The sequence below is a fragment of the Typopeltis vanoorti genome, chromosome 4 (assembly GCF_054136105.1).
Source record: "Typopeltis vanoorti isolate ZY-2024b chromosome 4, IOZ_Tvanoo_1.0, whole genome shotgun sequence".
NCBI lineage: Eukaryota > Metazoa > Arthropoda > Arachnida > Uropygi > Thelyphonidae > Typopeltis > Typopeltis vanoorti.
Window position 1 is genome coordinate 70548975 of NC_143552.1, and position 22769 is coordinate 70571743.

The 22769-nt window shown below is 34.2% G+C and overlaps 1 protein-coding gene across 1 annotated transcript in view; it reads right to left on the reverse strand.

Moving 5' to 3' along the window:
* tho2 (THO complex subunit 2-like protein) overlaps window positions 1–22769 on the reverse strand; it is a 779097-nt gene that overhangs the window by 29932 nt on the left and 726396 nt on the right. Inside the window, exons 36-37 of the mRNA XM_090391861.1 lie at window positions 18864–19058; window positions 6014–6068 (exon numbers count right to left, since the gene is read on the reverse strand). Of these exons, the coding sequence (XP_090247987.1) occupies window positions 6014–6068; window positions 18864–19058 (250 nt within the window). The remainder of the gene's footprint in view (window positions 1–6013; window positions 6069–18863; window positions 19059–22769) is intronic.

A 22769-nucleotide genomic window follows, 5' to 3' on the forward strand; every position in this document is an offset into this window, starting at 1 on the left:
ATCAGCTGACCCATTCACCAGATGTTTTTGCATTCGTTGCAGCTCCTGCTTCACCCTGTGTATCACTGAAGCTATCTCCCTCATTACAGCCAACTCTTCATATTTTCCATCTGTTGTACTATTCTCTTCTCTCTCAATTGTGTCACATTTAATCTCTATTTCAATTCTATCTGCCACTACATCATACATATTTTCAAGTGTATCCTGTTTCATCCATCCACTACTTGAATCTCTAGACCTGAGACACACTTTTGACATTATTAACAAACACTTTCCCCCCCCACTATTACTTTAACCAAATTCCACCTGTCTTTGGTAAAGCATATCATTTATAGCATAGCAAAGTGAAAAAACTTTCAACATCTATCTCTGATTCAGGGTAATTTAATAATAAGGTAATACACCTTTCACTACTTGTATATGGGAAATATATTACATTACTTCAAACTTGGTATCACTTCTGGGTCTGGCTCCCACTGATCAGACCTCTATAAAATGTCGAAACAGGTTTGAGTAGTGGCTCTTCCCATAATGATGTGTGCTTTGCATTATGGGATACTAAGGCAGTTGATGTGAAGTCATTAGTCTCTATATATAAGTAGCCTAGTTGCAAAGATACTTCATGTGCAAACTTTGTTTGCTTACACTTGCATAAGGCATTAAACCAAGAATATAATTTCTTGGCATCTTTACTTTACTGTAAATTTCTAATACTGGATTGTAATTCCTTCTATAAAGGAATTACATCCAGTATTAGAAATAAAACATATGCTGCAGATCTCTCTCAGTTTAGTATACTGTGCTCAATGGGATTCAAAATCTGAGAACTGAGGAGTGAACCAGGAAAGATTTGCAATACAGTATCAGCTCGACAAAGGCCATTAAAATGGAAGGTCTGCATTTATACACTTTTGTTCTACGAAGGTATTATACAATCTGAATATGTTCAAGACAGTTAAAGAGTTTTAGTCTTATCTTACTATATTGCAAACAAAACTTGGTGCATTCAGTATTCCTACTTCCTGAGGTTAATTTCTGATACACTGGTGTATTAGATGTGAACATGTTCAGATTATGTGATGGTACTTCACAGAACCAAAATGTATGAATGCAGACATTCCATTTCAATAGCCTTCAACAAGCTGATACTGTATTGCAATTTTTTCATGGTTCACTCAATTCTCAGCTTATTGTTTGGATTCTAAACGGATCAAAATATTCCCCACTCACACTGCTGAAAGAAGCCTGAACAACAAAACAGTCTGGGCAAATTCTCATTATAGTAATATCCCGCATTATTACAACACTTCACCTTATGATGATCAGCTCATATGATGCTGCATTCACACATACGATGGTCTTAGTGGCATGACACTCCTGTGAATCAACTGATATAATAGTTTTATGAACTGTTTGTTTATATTGCTGTTTTGCCATGAATTATAAACTGTTTATAACTATTTTTTATTGTTGTTAACAATGATAGATAAAAATCAAAGTAAAGATGTGTTGCTTCTAGTGTAAAGAAGATGTGTAATCCTGTTGCATTACATACTAAGAATAAAATTATTAAATTTCATGAAGATGGTGTGTATCAAACACTAAGATATGCTGCAGGCTGAACTTACCCTACACTACTGTTGTTACAATTATTTAAAACAAAGATAATGTTCTTGGTGAAGTGAAAGGTGCTACACTAGTTAATACTACAGTTATCCATAAACGTGACAATCTTATTGATGAATGATGTAGATTAATGATGAAACGGATTGGCATGTTTTCCCTTAAGCCAAGCTATTAGGAATAACTTTTTGGGTGTGAAAATTATTCTACATTTTTTGTTTGCATATCTGGCATAGCCAAATACATAATTTACACCAGTTTTACACACACACGACTTCTAACTACTCAGCCAACCAGGTTGGCAATATCAGCAGTATACTGTATATTGTTGTGTCCCAATTTATGATTATTATCCTATCTAGTGTAATTCTGCTTATCTATGTTCAACTTTTATCTATATACGAGATATCACCCCAAAATACAAATATTTCAGCCTATTTCTCCCCTTAGTGTCCTTAATATTTATATTATACTGCGCCTTTTAGGACATTTAGTTTGAGATATTAAATGCAAAAACAAGGAGCAATTACTAAAATATGTCTGAATGTGAAACAATATCGCAGTCGTGACACTTTATCTCGTTTTTTTTTTAACACATTAATTTCCCGCGTGATTAGGTTCGTACGTTTTTCAAATGGTGCATTGGGCAGCAATTTCAGACAACTGTTTTATCATTTAACAAAGGTTTATTCAACTCATTAGCATGGTACAATTCAATTTCTAATATAATTCAATTCAATACTAAGAAAATATTTATAAAATAACATTAGCTTATGACAAGTAATTTGGCTATGATCCTATATGGGTATTGCGATCATGCCGCCACGACAAATTCAACACATCCAATCATATGTATAATTCCAGACCTAATTAACATCTTAGTTAACCCTATATTAGTCGGAATATACGCTATATGCTGTAGCACATGGACATGTGTGATCAATTCACTCTATTTAACTATCCAAGACTATGTAGATTAACTTATCCTTTCACTGTACTAACACATAACTTTGACATTTAGACTTTCCTTTATGTTACAATACACATGCATAATTCTCAGGACACATAATTACTTATATAATATTAATATTAACAAGCATACTCTCGTTATAATCAGTCATGTACTAAAGTCCTAGTATAATTTTCTTTAGTCACTTCAACAATTCAGTAATAGAATAATGAGTACAATTACAGACGAGTTTCAGTTAACACGAGATTTTTACAGTATCTTTTTCTCTTGAGTTTTCTATGTTGGCCTCTAACTTTTTCCGATTGAACTATCCTGGTATGATCTCTCCTATAATCGGTCACTCCTAAGTTCTTTTGGCATTAAACTGTGCTTATGCGATCTTTACTTTTCGTTCTTGATTTAAGAACACACTTTACAATCATCTATACCATGGCTGTGAAACTCACCACGTGGACACCTACTTCTTTACAGATTTCCCTCTTTTCGTAGTTGTCACTGGATTATGAAACACATAGATAATACCTTCTTTCCTTTAGCTAAGTGGCATTCCCTCATTTCTTACCATAGGAAATATGGAATCGAAATCCCGCTCCCTTTTGTTTCCTTGTTGTGACAACGGAGATTAACTCCAATCCCGCCACTCAGGAAAACCACGTGAAACCTATACGAAGGAGCTCGTGAAGAAACTATCCGGGAAAAAGCCTCGTGGGGGTGGGGGTTCTAACCCTTTTATACCTTGACCCCTAATGGTACTTTCTTTAATTTTTTTTCTCCGCCCCTTACTTGATTCGACTTCACCGACCAATTAGGGTGGCGTTTTTCTGCCAAACATCCTTTGGTTGGCGAGCCCATGACGATGTCTAAATCCAGGAATTGACCCTGAGCGATAGTCTGTTGTTTTTCTTTTGCTAGCCTCTAATTTAATCCCCCTTCCAAAATTTTTCTATGAATTTACTTAATATTTTAATCTCTAGCCTCTCACATACAATTCTTATGACTAATCCTTTTCTGTCTTACTTAGCTAAAAAAAAAATTTTTTTTTTTTTTTATCACAACTGTAATACATTCCTTCTTTTATTATTTAGTTCAACAAACACTTTTTTTTTTACATATATTTTACTTGGATGCAAGAATATTTTTCTTTCTTTTAAATAATTCATCTATTAGCTTTTATACAGGGGTTTTATTTTATTTTTTTTCCATGTTACACCATGATAACTGGGAATTCTACATTCTTAAGGTATCAGGGTGTAACAATATATCAGCATATAAGATAATATTTAAAAAAAAAACACATCAAGTAGTTAAAATTGAACCTTCGAATTTGGACGATAACAAACATCGGCAAGCAATCATCTAGCACCTACAGTAATGCAGAAACTGGAATGCAAATAAATAATAAATAATTCACATGACTGTGTAAAAGTTAGCATTGAAATGAATTAATTACTGTTCTGATAATGCTAGCTTTTGCACAGTCATGTGCAGAGGGTGACAGTGGCTCTATGTGGGCATTTCTTTTATTAATGCTGATGGGCATTTAAATTAAATGGGTAATTAAATCTGTATTTAAACCTAATCTAGTTCAAAATCAAACTAGATTAAAAGTATACAATACATTAGACCTGCCAGTCATACTGTATGGAAGCGAAATCTGGAACAATAAAAAAAAAACAATAAACAAAGATTAATAACAGCTGAAATGAAGTTTATGAGAAAAACTGCAAAGTATATGCTATTTGATCACAAAAGAACTAAACCAGGAATCAGTAAACAGAAAAAATAAAGAAATATAAACATAAATGGATGGAACACGTTGAAAGAATGAAAACCGAAAGATTTTCAAAACAAGTAGCCATTATGAAAAATAAAACCAAGATATCCTCTAAAGAGATTTAACGATGCCTTCTGAGGCTGGAACAGGCCATTGTAGGCCTAAATCCATGAAAAGTATGATGATGATATGGACACACACACACACACACAACCAATAATTCCCTGGACACCAGTTATACGAATTTATGGAATGTTCCTGGTTTTTAATAACATAAAAACTGCTGTACAGATAGTAGGAAGCATTATTTCATTGCAGCAGTTGAATACAGGTGTAATGGCAACATAACGTGAATTCAGTGAATTTGAGAGAGAGAGAGGTGTAATCGTGAGCTGTCACATTGGTGATATGTCCCTAAGTGCCATTGCTGCTCAACTAGAGCATCTGAAATTAACGGTCGACAATGTGATCAACAAATGAAGCATCACTAATGCAGGAAAACCAGGGCAACTGCCAAAAATGACTGACAGGGACAAGAGGGTGTTAAAACAGGTGGCATGCAAAAACCAGCTACAATCAGCACAGACCATCCGTGATGAGTTCAAGAGTGCCAATGACACCACGGTGAGTACTAATTCTGTACAAAAAGAAACCCAGTAAATGGAGTTCCATGGAAGAGCAGCGCCACACAAGTCGAACATTACAACAACGAACAAGGTAGTTCACCTGGCCATGTAAACTGGACAATTGACCACTGGAAAACGGTACTCTGGAGTGATGAATCAAGGTTCACCTGTTTCAAGTCTAATGGCAGGGTGTGGAGGCAGCCTCGTGAACGCTTGTTACAACAGTGTGTTGTACCCACAGTAAAGTTTGGTGGTGAAGGAGTAATGGTGTGGGGTGCATTCAGCTGGTTTGGAGTGGGACCACTGGTTGTTATCCATGGTTCCATGAAGGCAGCTCAGTACCTTGACATTCTGGATAATCAGGTGCTGCCTACACTGTAGAGGTTTTATGAAACGGACCCATGTTACTATCAAGGCGACAATGCCCCATGTCACAAAGCTGCAGCTGTTATGGAATGGTATGAAGAGATGGATGTTAAACGAATGCCATGGCCTGCGCAGAGTCCTGACCTCAACCCCCAATGAATGCTTATGGGATGAATTGGAGTACTGACTGAGGTCCAGAGCAACGTATCCTTGATCTGTTGCTGAACTTAGTGCTGCTTTGATGGAGGAATAAAGACAAATTCCACCTGATGTCTGCTGCACATACCTGATGTTAGGATTCACCTGCTGGTATCAATTGTAAATTGCTAAAGTGTCTGGACAATTATTGGTAGATAGTGTCCATAAGTACATAGACCTTGAAATTACTTCAAATTGCAAATGAGATTTTCTATATCATTAAGACATTCCACAAATACTAATTTTACAAATAAAATTCTACCAAAAACATTGAAACTAAGTTGCCATAGATATGGAAAACTGTAAAAAAGTGTCTACCTAATGCAGAAGTGACAAAATATACTGTAAAGGAAGTTCTCATGTATAGCAAAACACAGCCTATGTGAACATGTTAAATGCCATAAAATTGAGCTTGAAAAACGGTCAGATATGTATATGAATGTTTTCTTAACTTACCACTGTCTTCATCTTTTCTTCGTTTGCTGTCACTGCTGCTATCATCAGAAAGATCCTGATAATCACCAAAAATGAAATATCATTGACGGCATGTATAGCGTAACATTTTTAAAATTAAATCAGCATTATCCTAATAAAAACCTTTTTTTTTTCTTTAATGTATATACTGCTTATAAAATCAACAATGCTATTGGCAAATAAAGGCATTGTCACAGTAAAGTGAATAAAGTGGCAACTTGATATGTACAATTTTTTCAGGATTCTCCGCATATTAGAATATACTATATTTTAATATCTGGAGAATACTATACTGTGCAACTAATTCTTTCATTCAATGACAGGTATTTAACTTTGGTAATACTTTTAATGAAAATAATGTAATTAAAACCTTTCATCCCATTTATCACTAAATTTGTTAAAGTCGGGTAGAAAAGGGCAAATAAAGCAGTTCTTCACTGACATGCTAATGTCACTACATCAGTGAGTAGTATTAGCAAGCAGAAGTTGCAAAAATGTTCTGGGGTGAATACTATGTAAACTTGCTGAACATAATGTTCAGCAAGTTTACATAGTACAAATCATAGACAAAACAGTAAGGCAAATTAGAAAATAGGTAAAAGAAATTTCATAGTTCTTTTGCTACGTAATAAGTAAAATGGAAGAATGATTATGGAAGGATGACTTCAATGAATACATATACAGATGATAGGAAGGTGACAGTAGCCAAGTAAATAGTAAATTACTGGGTGATTGCTGTGGAGGATGTATTATCATCTAGATGGAGATAATTCAGTGACTGATGTGATAGTAACTAATAAAAGAATAAACTGAGATGAACTGGGGGTGTTTAGGATTGAAGGGATTAAAAAATAATTAGGATCCTATGTATTGAAACTGGCAGTTGTGTTGATAGTAATAATAGCTTGTTGGCCCAAAGTGGAGTCCGTGCACTCACTATATGGGAGTCATGTACACAAGTCCCTCAAGCTCTGCTGCACAGATAACTAAACAAATACTACAATATACCTACAAAAATCACCAAAAAATTTTGCAAAAAATACAACAACAAAAAATTAAAATAATAATAAATAAATAAAAATAAATTCTCTCTCAAAAAAATAAAATAAAATAAAAAAATAACACCCAAATTTCACAATGTCCCAACAACAAGACATTAATATAACCATCAATGATGTACATACCACTTACAGGCATCAAAAACTTGATTTGTTATTCTTAATCCCAAATGGCATCCTGTATGTCTATAAGCCTACCTCAGCTATTCTAACACCTTACACCATGCCTTCTAAAAAAGGAAGGAACATGTGTTTTTGTCAGATCAGGCAGTCCTTGCCAAAAGTTATCAAATGTGGAATCCCTGTTTTTGATCTAATTTGGCTCAAGGTTTCCTTACCTCACCTTATAGCTTTCAATCCAAGCCAATCTCATTTTGAGAACAGTCAGAAAGCCATACGATTCTCTCTGAATATCTATCTTCTGATAACAATGGCCCTTTTTTCTAGCTTTACATATCAAAGGTAGATGGGATGCCAATCATTTGTTATCTGTCATGATCTAATGCAAATTATTAACCTCCTAACCAGTATACCACATAATACTCATCATTCTCCTGATGTTATGGATCTTTTATTAAACAACTCTTCTTTCTCTCTCTCTCTAGAAATCATTCTGCTCCAAGCCAATTTCATTCTTCTACCTTGGCACGACAATAGTGCCAAGCGGGATGACCTCTGGGCTTTCATGGTTCTTTTCTATGGCGAGATACTGTTTTCACTCTTCTGATCCAAACGCTTGCTTTGATCAAATATCTGCAATAAACCTTACTGGAATGAGGGCCTTCATTTAACTGCAATGCAAACTTCCAACCTATACGTACATACACCCCTTCTCTCAAAAATGTCCTTTTGCAGTCCAAGATAAAAATACAGCACATATTCAAAAGCTCAAGTCAAAAACTACAGCTTCTCACTCAGTAAAAACAAGACTTTATAAGGAATACATGCAATAGGCTTGTCTCCTGCTCAACTGGAAGTAACTCCTTTTGGACTTTTGCTAAGATAGCTGGACAAAACTTCTCCCCTTTCCATTGTAGAATAACGATTGTTAAGATTAGGATCATTGATTATAGCAAAATTCTTATCAACCACCTAAATCTTAACAATAATGGTGGTCTAAAAATCCCAAGAATATGGTGCATATTCTACCCACTTAACCTTTTGTTTTAAGAGTTAATTATATTAGGACTATAAGCAATCCAGAATCGTAATTCTAATATAACAAAAAACTGCTCTTTTGAACATTCTTCTCTACACTATTTTCTCCAATGATTACAACCCTCAACTCTTCAAGAAACACATCAGTAAATCCCTTTCTTCTCCACCCACTTGCCCACATGGCACTGTCATGTCATAGGTATTGGACCTCCAGTATGTGGAACTGATTTGAAAAAAAAAAACAAAAACAAAAAAGTTTGTTGTTTTGCTCTAGGATTGAAAATCAAAGTTCATTATTAAGTAATTTAATAAAATTAGGTTATTGCCAAAATAACTTAGTTTTTTAAAGGGATTGAATTTGTTAAAGTGATGTTGGCTCTAGTGAGAAACAACTGTAATAAGGTATCACAAGGTGGCAGAGCATTGCTAAGGATTCACTTCTGTTATACTCACTTATACTTGTTTCATGATAATCTTTCCTTCAGTGTTACACGGTGATCAGCATTCATTTCAGTAAAATTACAGAGGCTACAAACATGTTAGGAAAAATTACTTTAATTTCCTGATGCTTCAACCTTCATATTAAGATCATCATCTGGAATATACATACATACATATATATATATATATATATATACGAAGACAAGCTATATTACATTTCAAATAGTATGCTACAGTGACAATGATTTGATCAACTGTTATTCCACTGGCCTGACTTCTAGTGGAAAAAAGAAACGATATCAAAGCTACATTCTATTTATAACATCATCAGAGAACAAATTCATATAGATAGTTTTCTATATATTAAAGGGATATCAAACAAAATAAACAGAATATTACAGAAATACAACCTTCTTGCTACCTTTAAACCTCCTGCAAAATTAAAGAACTTATTTAACTCATTCAAGGATCCACTTCCTCTGCTGGCCCACCCTGGAGTATACCATATTCATTGCGCCTGTAATTTGCTTATTTTGCCCTATATAGGTGAAACAGGGTGCACAGTTCCTATCAGAAAAAAAGGACACATTAAATTTAACAACTATGGTAAATCTGTCCTTTCTGATTGTACCCTGAATACTTTACATAGAATTGACTGGAAAGGCACCTGTTGTTTACACCATACCAAAACATGGTATGAGCATAAATTTCAAGGGGAGCCTGTGAAATTCTTATCAGCCACTAGAATCATAATAATAATGGTGGCTAAAAATCCTAAGAATATGGATGGCACATATTCTTCCCGCATAATCTTTTGGTCTAAGAGTTAATTATAATTTTGACTCTAAGTAATCTATCATAACTCTAATAATAACACTCTTGTTAAATTATGGATTAGGCCACCACTTTGCTATATTAAAACTATCTATATGAATTTGTTCTCTGATGATGTTATAAATAGAATGTAGCTTTGATGGAAGTCAGGCCAGTAGAATAACGATTGATCAAATCATTGTCACTTGGCTTACTGTTAGAAATGTCATGTAGTGTCTTTGTGTGTGTGTGTGTGTGTGTATATATACTCCAGATGCTGACCTCAATATAAGGTCAAAACGTCAGGAAATTAAAGTAATTATTCCTAACATGGTTGTAGTCTCCATCATTTTACTAAAATGAATTTGTTTGGATAAAGGATTAAACAAGAATATAATTTGAAAGTTTATTTTTCACTTGGTTAGACTATAATAAATTTAGTTTAATCCTTTATCCAAGTGTAAGCAAACAAAGTTTGCACCTGAAAATATCTTCAGGACTGTGTTGTACTACCTTATCCCAGTCCTAACGATGTTTTCAGGCACAAACTTTGTTTGCTCACACTTGGATAAAGGATTAAACTAAATTTATTATTAAAGAATATAATTTCTTGCCAAAAGTAATTTACTTCATAATCAAATGAAAAGACTTTTTGCAACTATATCTGATCCAGAGTATTTTATGAGGTAGGGAATATGCAGAAGTGCACTAGATTTATTTAAAAGCATATCATCATCAGCATAAAGTAAAGAGCTGAGATTAACATCTCCAATTTTGATATCATGTTTAATTCCACTTTCCTTCATAATATCTTTAGGACTGTGTTGTACTACCCAGTCCTGAAGATATTTTCAGGTGCAAACTTTGTTTGCTCACACTTGGATAAAGGATTACACTAAATTTATTATTAAATCCATTATCATTATCCACATAGATCAGTTTCTCAATGGAGAGAAACTTAGTTTTATTGCTGCAAAAAAAAATAAAAATTAGGGATCATCTCAGCCAGCAATGTAATGATGTCATAAAAATAATCAAAATACATAACTAATAAGGAAATATACACTTAATTTTTAAAATTGTGAATAAATAATAGAACTTCAAAGCATGCTATATAGGATATGATTCATAGGCATTATATTCACTGCATAAAGATATATTGCTTTTTTTTTATTGCCATGTTTTATATACATCATCCAACAGGAATGAGAAAATCACTAGCCTCCTCCAGTCTTGATTCAGTAGTGATTTCCTTGTTCCTATTTGATTTCGTAGTGAAAAACATGCAGTAAAACTTATCAAAAATAATATATTGGTATAGGAAATTATAGAGGAATGATCAGAAAAAGTATACAGAAGTGATTTGAAAAAGCCAACTGAAAAAAGGTTGGGAAACACTGATATAAATGATGAATAACAGTGGATATAATGGGTTCCCCTCTAATACCAAATTAACATCAAATTGCCTTCCAGTACCCCTTCAATTCTAACTGCTGACTTACAGCTAAAATATGGGATATGTATTGCTTGATATGTCTCCCATTTACATGATATAACTGTAAAGTTTTGAACAGCTGTTTTCTTGGCCCATTGATATAGGCCTTTTCCAGGTCTATAAAAATTATATACAGAACCTCATTATAATCCCATGATTTCTTAACTACATCTACAACCTCTATTTGGCCTGCACCCACCTTCTCTTCTCCAAGTTTCTCCTATCATAATTTTTGTTAGTCTTTTCTTAAGTATGTTTGCATAAATCTGATGTGAATCTTCAGATTTAAGGGGACCAGCGGCATGCCTTAGGGATCAATCCTTGTTGTTTAATCCATATATCAATGATATTGGAAAAGGACAGGAGATCTTCAATTGTTTACTGATAATGCCAAGATAGGCAGGGCAATCAGAGATGCTACTGATATACAGCATTTACAGGGTGTTTTGAATATCCTACAAGTGTGGACCAAAGACGGTGGATAGGAATTGTCACATAACAAAAATTGCAAATACAACTGAGAGGACAATTGCAATATTGAAACATACATTGACATACAAGGATGTAAAAATCATTTGGCCTCTTTACAAGGTAAGACTATGACATCTGGACTACTGTGAACAGATTTTGTTGCCTAGGTTCCATAGGGATGAAGAAGCTGTGAAAGATCACAAAGAAGAGTTACAAAAGTGATATTGGGATAATGGAATGAGATTACAAGGATAGAGTAAGAGTATGTGGACTGCAGACACTGGTAGACAGGAGAAAGAAGGAACAATATGATACGGGTCTATAAACTTTGGAGAGTGCATTATAAAATATCAGTTAATAAAATTTTTCATTATATGGAAATTGGGGAGAGGACAAGGGGCATCCATGGAAGTTATGTCTGTGTGTGTTGTTAAGAAAGAGGTACGAGCTAGATTTTTCTCTCATGGAACTGAGTGAGTGGAACAGTTTGCCTTTAGAAGTAGTGAATGCGTCTAGTGTGAATGAGTTTAAGAGAAGGTATGACAGCTGGTGTGGGTGATATATGGCCTCCCTCAATAAATCCTTGACTCCCTGAAGGTCTAATAATAATAAACTTATCAGTATTGAAATTCCTCTATTATTCTTGCAGTCAAGTTTAGTTCCCTTTCTAAAGATGGGGTACTATGAGAGCTCTATCCCAATCATCTGCAATTTGACTCTCTGTTTAGGCCTTCTGAATTATGCAGTGTAGTGTAGGTGGGGGATTTGTTAAGTCATGAGATAAAGGTCACGACTTCATATTAGTTTCACATTCAGACATATTTTGGTAATTGCTCCTTGTTTTTGAATTTTATATCTTAAACTAAATGTCCTGAAAGGCACAGTATAAAATACATATTTAGGGACACCAAGGGGAGAAGAAGCTTCAATATTTGTATTTGGATGATATCTTGTAATATAAATAAGATTTGGATAAAGACAAATAGAGTGTCACATGTAAGGATGGTTAAAAGCCTAATAATCGTAAATTGGGACACAACAGTATCCCATAATGCATGTGATGGGAAGTGTCACTATCCAGAACAATTTTGACCTTTATTGAAATCTCATCAGTGGGAGTTCGGCTCAGTGTTTTGGAAGGAACTGAGAGACTATTAAGATTTTTGAAGAGCTTCTTGAGATACTATGTGAGAGAGTGGCTTTTTTTAGGTCACTCATGAGTTTTTGAAATCCTAAGGATATTGCACCAATGAAATCCAGAATAAAGGTCGAAACTGGTCTGGGTAGTAGCCCTTCCCATAATGCATAACATTATACATGTATATTATGGAATACTAATGCAACTGATGTGAAGTCATTAGCCTCTATATACAAGTAGCCCAATTGTGAAGTTACTTCACAAGCAAACTTTGTTTGCTTACATTTCGATAAAGCTTACAGTTACTCTAATTCTCTCACAAAATGAAACTAAGAAGACAATTTTTTCTGATATTTTCTTTTCTGAATATTTTTTAACGGTCTTAAAGTCTTCCCATTACTTTTGTTTAGCTAATATTACACAACGCCTTCACTTATATTTTAATTTGAATTCTTTCAGAGCACATGTACATACTTGCCAAGTACTTTTGATACATTTCATTCCTTTCCTTTACTGCCTCTAACTTCCTGAGATCAGCACTGAGTTCTCACATTTCTATTCTTGCAGTTCACATTATATTATTCTCTGGCTGAATCAATCAATGTTTTCTTCAGAGCCTGCCACTCAGTCTCCAAGGTGTGGTTCTTGTTTTCAAATTGCTTCGTTTTTTTCTTGAAAATGATGTTTGTATAGCTAAGTCCACAGTTCACTTGTAAAAGCTGCTCAATTTTAGTCTGAGAGTTTTCTTTTCTTTTAAAAACTTACATATTTATTCTTATCCTATTTAAAACTAAGTGATGATCACTTCAAATTTCAAATCTTCTGTATACTCTTGTATCGTAAATCAGCATGAAGATGTTGCTTTAAATAATAACACAATCAATGAGATTTTCTTATTTATTGCATATTCTCACCATGTGACTTTGTGCACATCTTTATGTTAGAGAAGCATCAGTAATGACTAGTCCATGTTCTGACTAGTTCAGTAGGTACTTATCACTGTTATTAACTTTGCCCTTTTCTCTAAACATTTGTATATGAATGGTAATTGTTTCCTATTCTTAAGAGGGCCTCAATTATCATAGGGACAAATAAGTCCCATTTTTCAGATCCCCATTCTGATATTTGCCCATGTTTCTCTACTTGAAAAATCCCTGCTATTCGATATGATTATCCTCATATTTATTATTGAATATTATATCTAATCCTTTTCCTTGATCATTACTACCTGAATATAACATCTTATATTTGTTGAAAAGAATCTCACATGTTTTTATCTTCTTTGTTTCAGTAATATCTATTTATGTCAATATGGTGCTTATCCCATTCTTCTGCTATTTCCGTTTGATGTATCTTTATGTTGATGCCAATCTTGAATACTGCTGTTAGTGAGCAGGATAGCTGACCTTTCACTCTTTGCCATGGTTTTCTGACAAAAACAGCAGAGGCTTGTTTATCTGGGTTATAGTCCAGACCAATATGAAATTCTATCATGTTGTACCATCATTTTACCCTCCAAGAATAGGCAAACTGGCCCCATGTTACAGGGGCCAGTTTGCCTGTCCCCACTAAATACAGTCATGAATATGTCCCAGCCATATCTTCCACAGTCTTTCTCACGTCTTTTCAAGTACGCTTGCATAATTTTACCTTTTTGTGCAATGGAACTATTTTCTTGTCCAATGCATTCCATTCAATCCTGCGATATCATTCCTGAGCTGAGACTCAAGTTATACAAACATGTGAAAGGCCTAGCCAATTCAGCTGAACATTCCTTTAGAAGAAAACCTGATGATATTCCATTTGTCCCTATTGACAAATTCTTATCCAGATTATGCAACAGCTCTTCAACCTCATTTTCATGCATCTCTAACTCTTCACCCGGAAACTCGGTTTTTTCGTCCCCCAGAACAGGCAAATTGGCCCCATGAACACACAAGAATTACAGTCATGAATACATCCCAGCCATATGCCGGTCTCGAGCCTGGATAAAATTGGGGAGAAGGGGAAGCAATGGTGAACTACTCTGTAAAAATCTCACCAGGAATACATTGTAGGCAATGTCTACAAAGTCGCCTATGGTCGGAAATGACTGAAAGGGGAAACCAGTCAATAAGAATACAACTTGTATTAAGGGAAGGGTCACCACTAAGACTAGTTTAACCTTTATTGAGGTCTTTTCAGTTGGAGCCAGACCCAAGAAGATACCAAAGGTGAATTAATTCAGAAGTCATATGATTTCAAGATACCATCAAATCTTTGTATTTTTCTGGGTCTGCCTCCCACTGAAGAGCCTTCAATAAAGGTTGAAACCAGTCTAGATAGTGACCCTTTCCTTAATGCATAGCAATATGCAAATCCAAAAGGAAATGTGCTTTGCAATAATGAAGTCAGCCTCTATATACAAGTATCCTAGTTGTGAAGATACTTCACACACAAACTTTGTTTGCTTACACTTGGATAAAGGATTCAGTGAGAATATAATTTTTTATGAAGTACAATTTACTTTCAGGAAAAGTAAATTGTACTTGATAAATACAATTTTCTTTCTAGGAAATTAATAATGATGTAATTTTTTTCGTGTAGTACTATCATATCCTGTACACCCCTTGAGGGTACATGGTAGGAATTTGATGATGATGATAATTTACTTTCTTGCATTCAAGTTTATTTCCCTTTCTAAAGATGGGTACTATGAAAGCTCTACCCTAATAATCTCAATTTGACTCTGATTAGGCCTTCTAAATTATGCAGTGTAGTCAATATCTCCATATCTTAACGAAGTGGAAAAGTTTCTACAAATGTCTCTATCCAGAGTTTTTTAATAATAAGGTGATACACCTTTTTACTACTTGTACATGAGAAATACATGACTTTTGCATTGATTCAACACTGGTATCTTCATGGGTCTAGCTTCCACTGATCTGACCTCAACAAAGGCTGAAATAAATTTATTAAATTTATTTAATAAATTCTAGTTTCCTTTATACGTGTAAAACTGAAATTTTAAAATAGCGTCTAGCACGGATGCTTCCATTAAACAATTGGTATACTGAGCACTATATAATTGATATCATCATCAATTTCCAGAAATGTACCCCCAAAGGGGGTGTTTAGGGTTACTATGAAAGCACTACATAATTAAGTTTACATTATTGTTAATCTCCTATCAACAATTTTCCTCCAAATCAGGTTATTACTTGTGAGCACTCCAAAATTATCATATCTAACATTCTAAGCTTCTAAGGCACTTCTGACTGAATATGCACCTAGACCTTGGTCTTCCGCTGGGTGTCTTTTCTGCCATCTTGGCAACAAATACCTGTTTTTCTAACCTTTACTCACCCTTTCTATTTAAGTGGCCATACCACCTTAGATTAGCTCTGCTGGCACATTCTTGAATGCTAATAATATTAACTTCATTTCTAATATCCTCATTTTTAATATGATTTGCAATTGATACTACTGGTTCACTCCCCTAATTTTTCTCAGAACCCTCATATCTGTGGTCTCTAATCTTTGATCAAGTGCTTTATTTCTAACCCAACTCTCAGATCTGTAACTTAAAACTGGTTTGAACACTTCCTTGTATATTGCTAGTTTGGCTAATTTCTCTCCTATTCCATATAAATTTATTCAGCTAGCCACCATACCAGCTTTGCTTACTCTGTTGTCTATTTCCTGATTCAACCTGCCATCATCATTAAAAATTGTGCCTAAATAACTATAATATTTCACTTGTCCTGCACAATCTCCATTCAGAATGCAGCTGAAGTTTTCTATGCGCCTACCTATTCTTATAGTTATGGTCTTTTATTGTTGATTTTAATGAATTTGTTACAGCTGTTACTCAATTCAGTTAGAGAATCCTGGAGAGGTGTATTAGATGTGTTTAGGAGTACATCATCATCTGCATAAAGTAAAGCGCTAAGTTTGACATTTCCAATTCTAACATCAGGCCTAATGCCACTTTCTTTCATAATGTGATCCATATAGATGATGAATAAGAGTGGAGATAATGTACATCCTTGGTTTACCCCTGATTTTACATTAAACTATCTTCCTGTGTTTTCTTGAATTCTAACTAACAACTTAATATAGACTATGCATTGCTCTGTATAATGTTACATTCACCCTATATAACTGAAGTGTTTTGAAAAGCTTTTCTTTGAGTGCCTTTTCCAAATCTACAAAACTTAAGTACAGATCCTTTGTAATATTCCCACAATTTTTCAACTATTTTCTTAAAGTGAAAATCTGATCTTGACGACCTCCATTTGGCCTGAATCCAGCTTGTTCTTCTCAAAATTCTATCATGTTGTACCATCATTTTATTTTGGTTAAGCCAATAAGAATACTCTTTCGACGAAAGGTGAGTTAGCCGGTCTCATACGGAGGTAGGAATTTTTTTTTTTCACTCAGAAACTCAGGTTTTTCATCCCCCAGAACGGCAAACCGGCCCTGTGAACATACATGAATTACAGTCATGAATACGTCCCAGCCATATTATCTTCCACAATCTTTCTCACTTCTTTTCAAGTACACTTGTATAAATCTTATCTGGAATAAATATTACCTTTTTGTGTAATGGAACTATCATACACTCCTTCCAATCCTGTGGTATCATTCCTGAGCTGAGACTCAAGTTATACAAACATGTGAAAGGCCTAGCTAATTCAGCTGAACATTCCATTAGTAAACCTGATGATATTCCATTTGTTCATATTGACAAATTCTTATCCAGGTTATGCAACAGCTCTTTAACCTCATTTTCATGCATCTCTTCATCCAATGTAGCAATAGCACTGTGCACCATGTTACATACACCTGGTTGATATATCTTAGCAAAGTGAGCACTCATTAACTGAACTCATTTACTCCTGACACCCAAGTACCATCTGCATTCAATAAAGTTATTCTTTCACATTCATTCTTTCTTTTGCTTGCAGCATGACAATAAAATTCTTTTGGATTGTTTAGCTTGTATGGCCAATTTCTTTTCATACTCTGATTTAGCTTTCCACATAATACTCGCTATTTTTCTGGCCTGAGCTTTATATATTTCATAACTCCTCTCACTCTTATTCTCATGATATTCTTTGCACATTATCTTCTCGTGGATCTCTTGCTTAATAGGGTTGCACATCCATTTCACTCCCAATTTAATTATTCTTTGAACACTAGGGATTCATTCAGATACCTCCTGATTTAAGCACCTTTTCAAAGATTCTCATGCACTGCTGACATTTTTCCCATTCAGTAACTGCTACCATGGGACCACAGACAGTATTCTCCTAAGTTGGCCACAATTTACAGCTTTGTAGTTCAGCATGTAAGTTGTTTTAATCGGAGCATCGATACAATTAGATACTTCCCAAGAAAGCACAGCATGACATGATCACTGTCACCTACTGCTGGTAAAATAGCTATATTCTTAACAGAGATCCCTTCTGACACTATGAGCAAATCCAACACTCTTTGACCTTGAGTTCCTTCTTTCACATGCTACTTTAGAAAGTTGTCTTGCAGCAATACAATAAATTTCTAAAAGTTGATTGGGTAGAAGAGATTTCTCTTCTACGCAATCAATGTTTGGAAAATTAAAGTTACCCATAATGATCACTTGTTTAGTACCCATAAGACTAAATGGCAATGCATTTCTTTGTCCCCCCTGCAAGTGAGCTGCCAGGTCTATAGCAACACACTATGATATATTTCATTTTGTTAGCCTCTACTTCACACCAAATACCCTCAAATCCACTGCTACATGGGACATTGTTACCATAGTTGTTTTCTTGAGTTTCTACCTTAACTGGACTTAAGTCATATGATATCATTAGTAGTACTTCCCCTCTTCTCCTATCTCTTCTGTCATTCCTAAAAACAGTATACCTATTACACTCTGATTCTGATAGCCAGGTACCACTAATGCAAACAATCTTAGGCCACATTTTATTCAATAAAGCAAAAAAACTCAACCCCTTACTTTTTAGTTTTCTAATCAGTTAATATAAAACCTTTTCTCCTGTTGATGTAAGTCTGATGACTTATATGAAACTAGTTGAGTTTTATTTATTTTTAATAAAACTAATTATCTTAATGAATAGCTATTAAATCATGGAAATATCAGATTACAAATTCAGTCATTATGTTATTTCTTCAAGGCAATGAGAGGAGTGACAATGAAAATATAAAACAAAAAATATAAGAAAATTTTATATATACAAGAATGTTAGCTGAATACTGAGGTAAACATACTCTTTTCCGGTTTGCTTTTTTTTCTTTCTCTTTGTTCTTAACCTTTTCTACTGGACCATCACCTTCTTTACTGTATTGTTTTTCAACTGCTAATCTTTCTTTACTACTGCTGCGTCCTGTATCATCTCTGGATTTATCTGAGCTTCTCAGTTCTCGTTCACTGATATCTCTTATTCTGTCTTCCATTCTTGGACTCTGTTAACAATAAATGAATAAGAAACAAGTGGAACTTGAATTAAGTGGGGGAAAATGTGAAACTTTAATTTATGGGTTCAAATTTAAATAACACATAACATTCTTTTTTGCATTAATTCTCTAGCTGCTTGTGTGAAATCATTATTGCATTAACAATTACATGAATTTTTTAGGGATAATATAATATGAGTATCAGTAAATAAATTTATGCAGTGAAGATCCATATACTCAATACTCCACCTGCTCAGAATATCGGGATGTATTGCCTAGAGACAAAATGAAAACATCAAAAACTTTTTCTATAAATGTTTCTGGAATTAATATTTTCGAAGTTATACTTTGATATGTAATGAAACTACTGCCTCTATTATTCTAACATGAGGAGGTAAAAATCACTCCATTAAAAATAAATATATTTTAATCATATTCTACTATTTTTTAGAAGTATAAAAAAACTAAAGACTATTAAATAAACCATACAGATTCATACACTTATGTGCAACAAATTAAAAAGCATAAGGTATTTATGTAAATTCCAGCCATGAAATTGGTAAGTTATTTGGTACTGAGGACAAGCTAAACATTATAATATAATATAATAATGATAATAAAGTTCTTTTCTAGGAAAGACTAGACATAGTACTTTTTTTTTTTTTTTTCCCATAAACCACTTCAGGTTTTTAATAAGCAGGTCTCTAAATGGCAATGAAAATCATGTAACCTAAAAACTTTCCCAGGCATCTGTGCAACAGTGGTATTTGAATCCAGAGTCTGTTGGAGAGTGGAAGTGCTATCCACTGGAAAACAAGACTGTCGATTATGAGGTCAGCATGCTTTCTTAAACCAATTATTAACCAAACTAGCCATAACATGTTTAAATATCAATCAAAAGATGCCAAGAAATTATATTCTTGGTTTAATCCTTTATCCAAGTGTAAGCAAACAAAGTTTGTGCATGAAGTAATTTCATGACTGGACAACTCATATAATGACTTCATATCATTTGCCTTATCCCATAACGCAAAGCATATATTCTTATGGACATTTTGAATGCTAAACATTATGGGAAGGGTCACTACCCAGACCAGTCTTGACTTGGATAAAGGATTAAACCAAGAATATAATTTCTTGGCAGCTTTAATTCAAAGTATAACCAAGTGGAAAAACTTTCAACATCTTTCTCTAATTCATAGTATTTTACTAATAAGGTGTGACACCTTTTGACTACTTGTATATTACAAGGTTGAAATATTACTTTAACCTTGGTATCACTTCTGGGTCTGGCTCCACCTCAATTCTATCTAACTTCTACACAGAACATTTGTAAAAAGTTCTCAACACAGATGCCATGCTATAACAACGGTCTGGTAGTTCTGTGTAGATCAGGGTTTCCCAAATTATATTCCACAGAAAGTGAATAAGTGTTCTGTGATGTCATTTACCACGCTGTGTATTTTTAAACATGGAAATAATTCGGGAAAGGGAATACTGCTATTTATGACCGGTCATAAAAATTGCCTGCAAGTCGATTACAACAATGGGCAGTGTACCCTCTGTTCTCAAAACTGAACGAAATAACATCTGTGTTGCAAATGTCAGTGACCAATCAGCAAGGAAGTATAAAGAAAATTTTTCCACTGAAATTGAAGATCAAGGTAGACTGTATCCGGTTCTCAAATCTAGTAATACTGAATACTTTCTTCGCAAGTTCGTATTGTAGGGTGAAAGTGCTTGTTTCGAAACTGTAGTGCCATGATTTTTTAAAAGTAATAGGCCTACAGATTTAAATTTTAATATGACTAAGAGACAAGGGACTTTGTTTAATTTTGGTGTTAAGAAATCTCTTATTGAAGGGTGTTTGTGATGCAACAGATAGTGATTCATCCACCTCAAGCCTACAAAGCAATCTCCAGGATGTACAAAAGGAGGGGAAATCTACAAGCACACAGGAGAAAAAGTCTGCATTCTCTCATAAGTACTTATAATAATATTATAAATTTTTAGTGATCAGAATCTGATATGTCAGTGAAAATCAGCACAAATTAATTTAATGATGTTGACCTGAGGAAACTACAATATACTACAAGATTTCATTAGTCCAGTGATTGATAACTGATTTAAATGTAATTTTATATTTGTCAGCATGTCACACCATATACATAAGTGTACTAATACTCTTTATGATTATGCCATAATTAATTATTAATATTGTAATGTATTAATAATTAATTATTAATAGATTACAAAATAACCAAGGTGTTCCGTGAAAAATTTCAGGATTTGTGAAGTGTTCCGTCGTAGAAAAAATCTGGAAAACAGTGGTGTAGATAATGTGTTTGCTAATTGGTTCCATGGTTCAGACATGTTAGATACATTCTTAGGCATTTAAACAGTGAATACCATACAATATACTTCACAACAGAGAAAGAATCAAATAACTGTCTGTCCTTACACACACGATGATATTTACACAATCAATCATTCAATCATCCAAGCTTACACCATGTGGTATGCTAAAAACATACATAGCTGGAGCTATGAACTCACCTTCACCAAACATTTTTATCTAATAACTACATAAAATACTAAATATTCCCCAAATCCCATCCCCAAAACTGCAATAAACTATCACTTTGCCAGTGTTTACTGAAGTGATGAATTCATTTACTCAAGTGAATGAGTTCCATAAAAACATTCAAACCATAAATCAAATTAACTTCTTCTATTCACCCAAGGACAAACTCCAACCTCTAGGTTGGAGTTTGTCCAACTCCAATTAACAGGTGCTTAAGCATCTGTTAACTTGAATACTATGGAAAGCCAGAAAGATCTGTTGACATCTACTTTCAAGAACATAAGTATCACTACCATTGTTACCACAAGTTGAGAGAGGCAGATTAAACTTCAAATAGCCCTTCACATATTATTATTATTATTACATGACACCTCCAAGGAGTCCAAAGACTCATCAATGGAGGGCATCTACTCTACAGCTTTCTGTCTCCACCACTTAACCAACTACAGCGAACTGCAACTAACATCATCATCTACACCAATGGCATCTATTGCCCACCACAACCACTAGTATTGTCTGCAAATTGCATGTTTTCTCAAGGCCGATGTGTCTGTATGAAGGATGAAAAACCAGAGGTTCCAGGATATATTACTACTCCTGCATGAGATCAGCTAACTCACCTTCAAATGAAAAACCCCATATAAAGATTCCTCTCGTCACGAGGAAAATCAAACTTTCCAATCAAAGGGCACAACGTACCATCGTTCTTCCAATTATGCTATGGAGGTGCTGCATATTATATGAAAGAAAAGCAAAATGCTATCCAGAAGTCATTAAAAGTTGGGGAGAATGTTTCTGGAGTCAGCAGCAGCAATGAAACAGTCCCCAAACTTGGGAGATAGTCAAATTAAAACCATATCCAATTTAATACTTGTAAACCTCCTTTTATCCAATAGCAGAAGGCAGTGAAATAAGAATTAAAATTATGATAAAAAAAAAACAAAAAAAAAAACTTATTTATTTTGTTCCTTTGCTGTTGGGAATCATACCATTGAACCCGCTAATGAAGAATCTATCATGTGCATAAAGTACAAATTTAATCAAAAATATTTCTTAAGGAATCTAAGATTAAAAGATGAACAGTTTTAAAAATGAAATTTTATAGGGCTAAATTAAAATGCACCTAAACAAGTAAT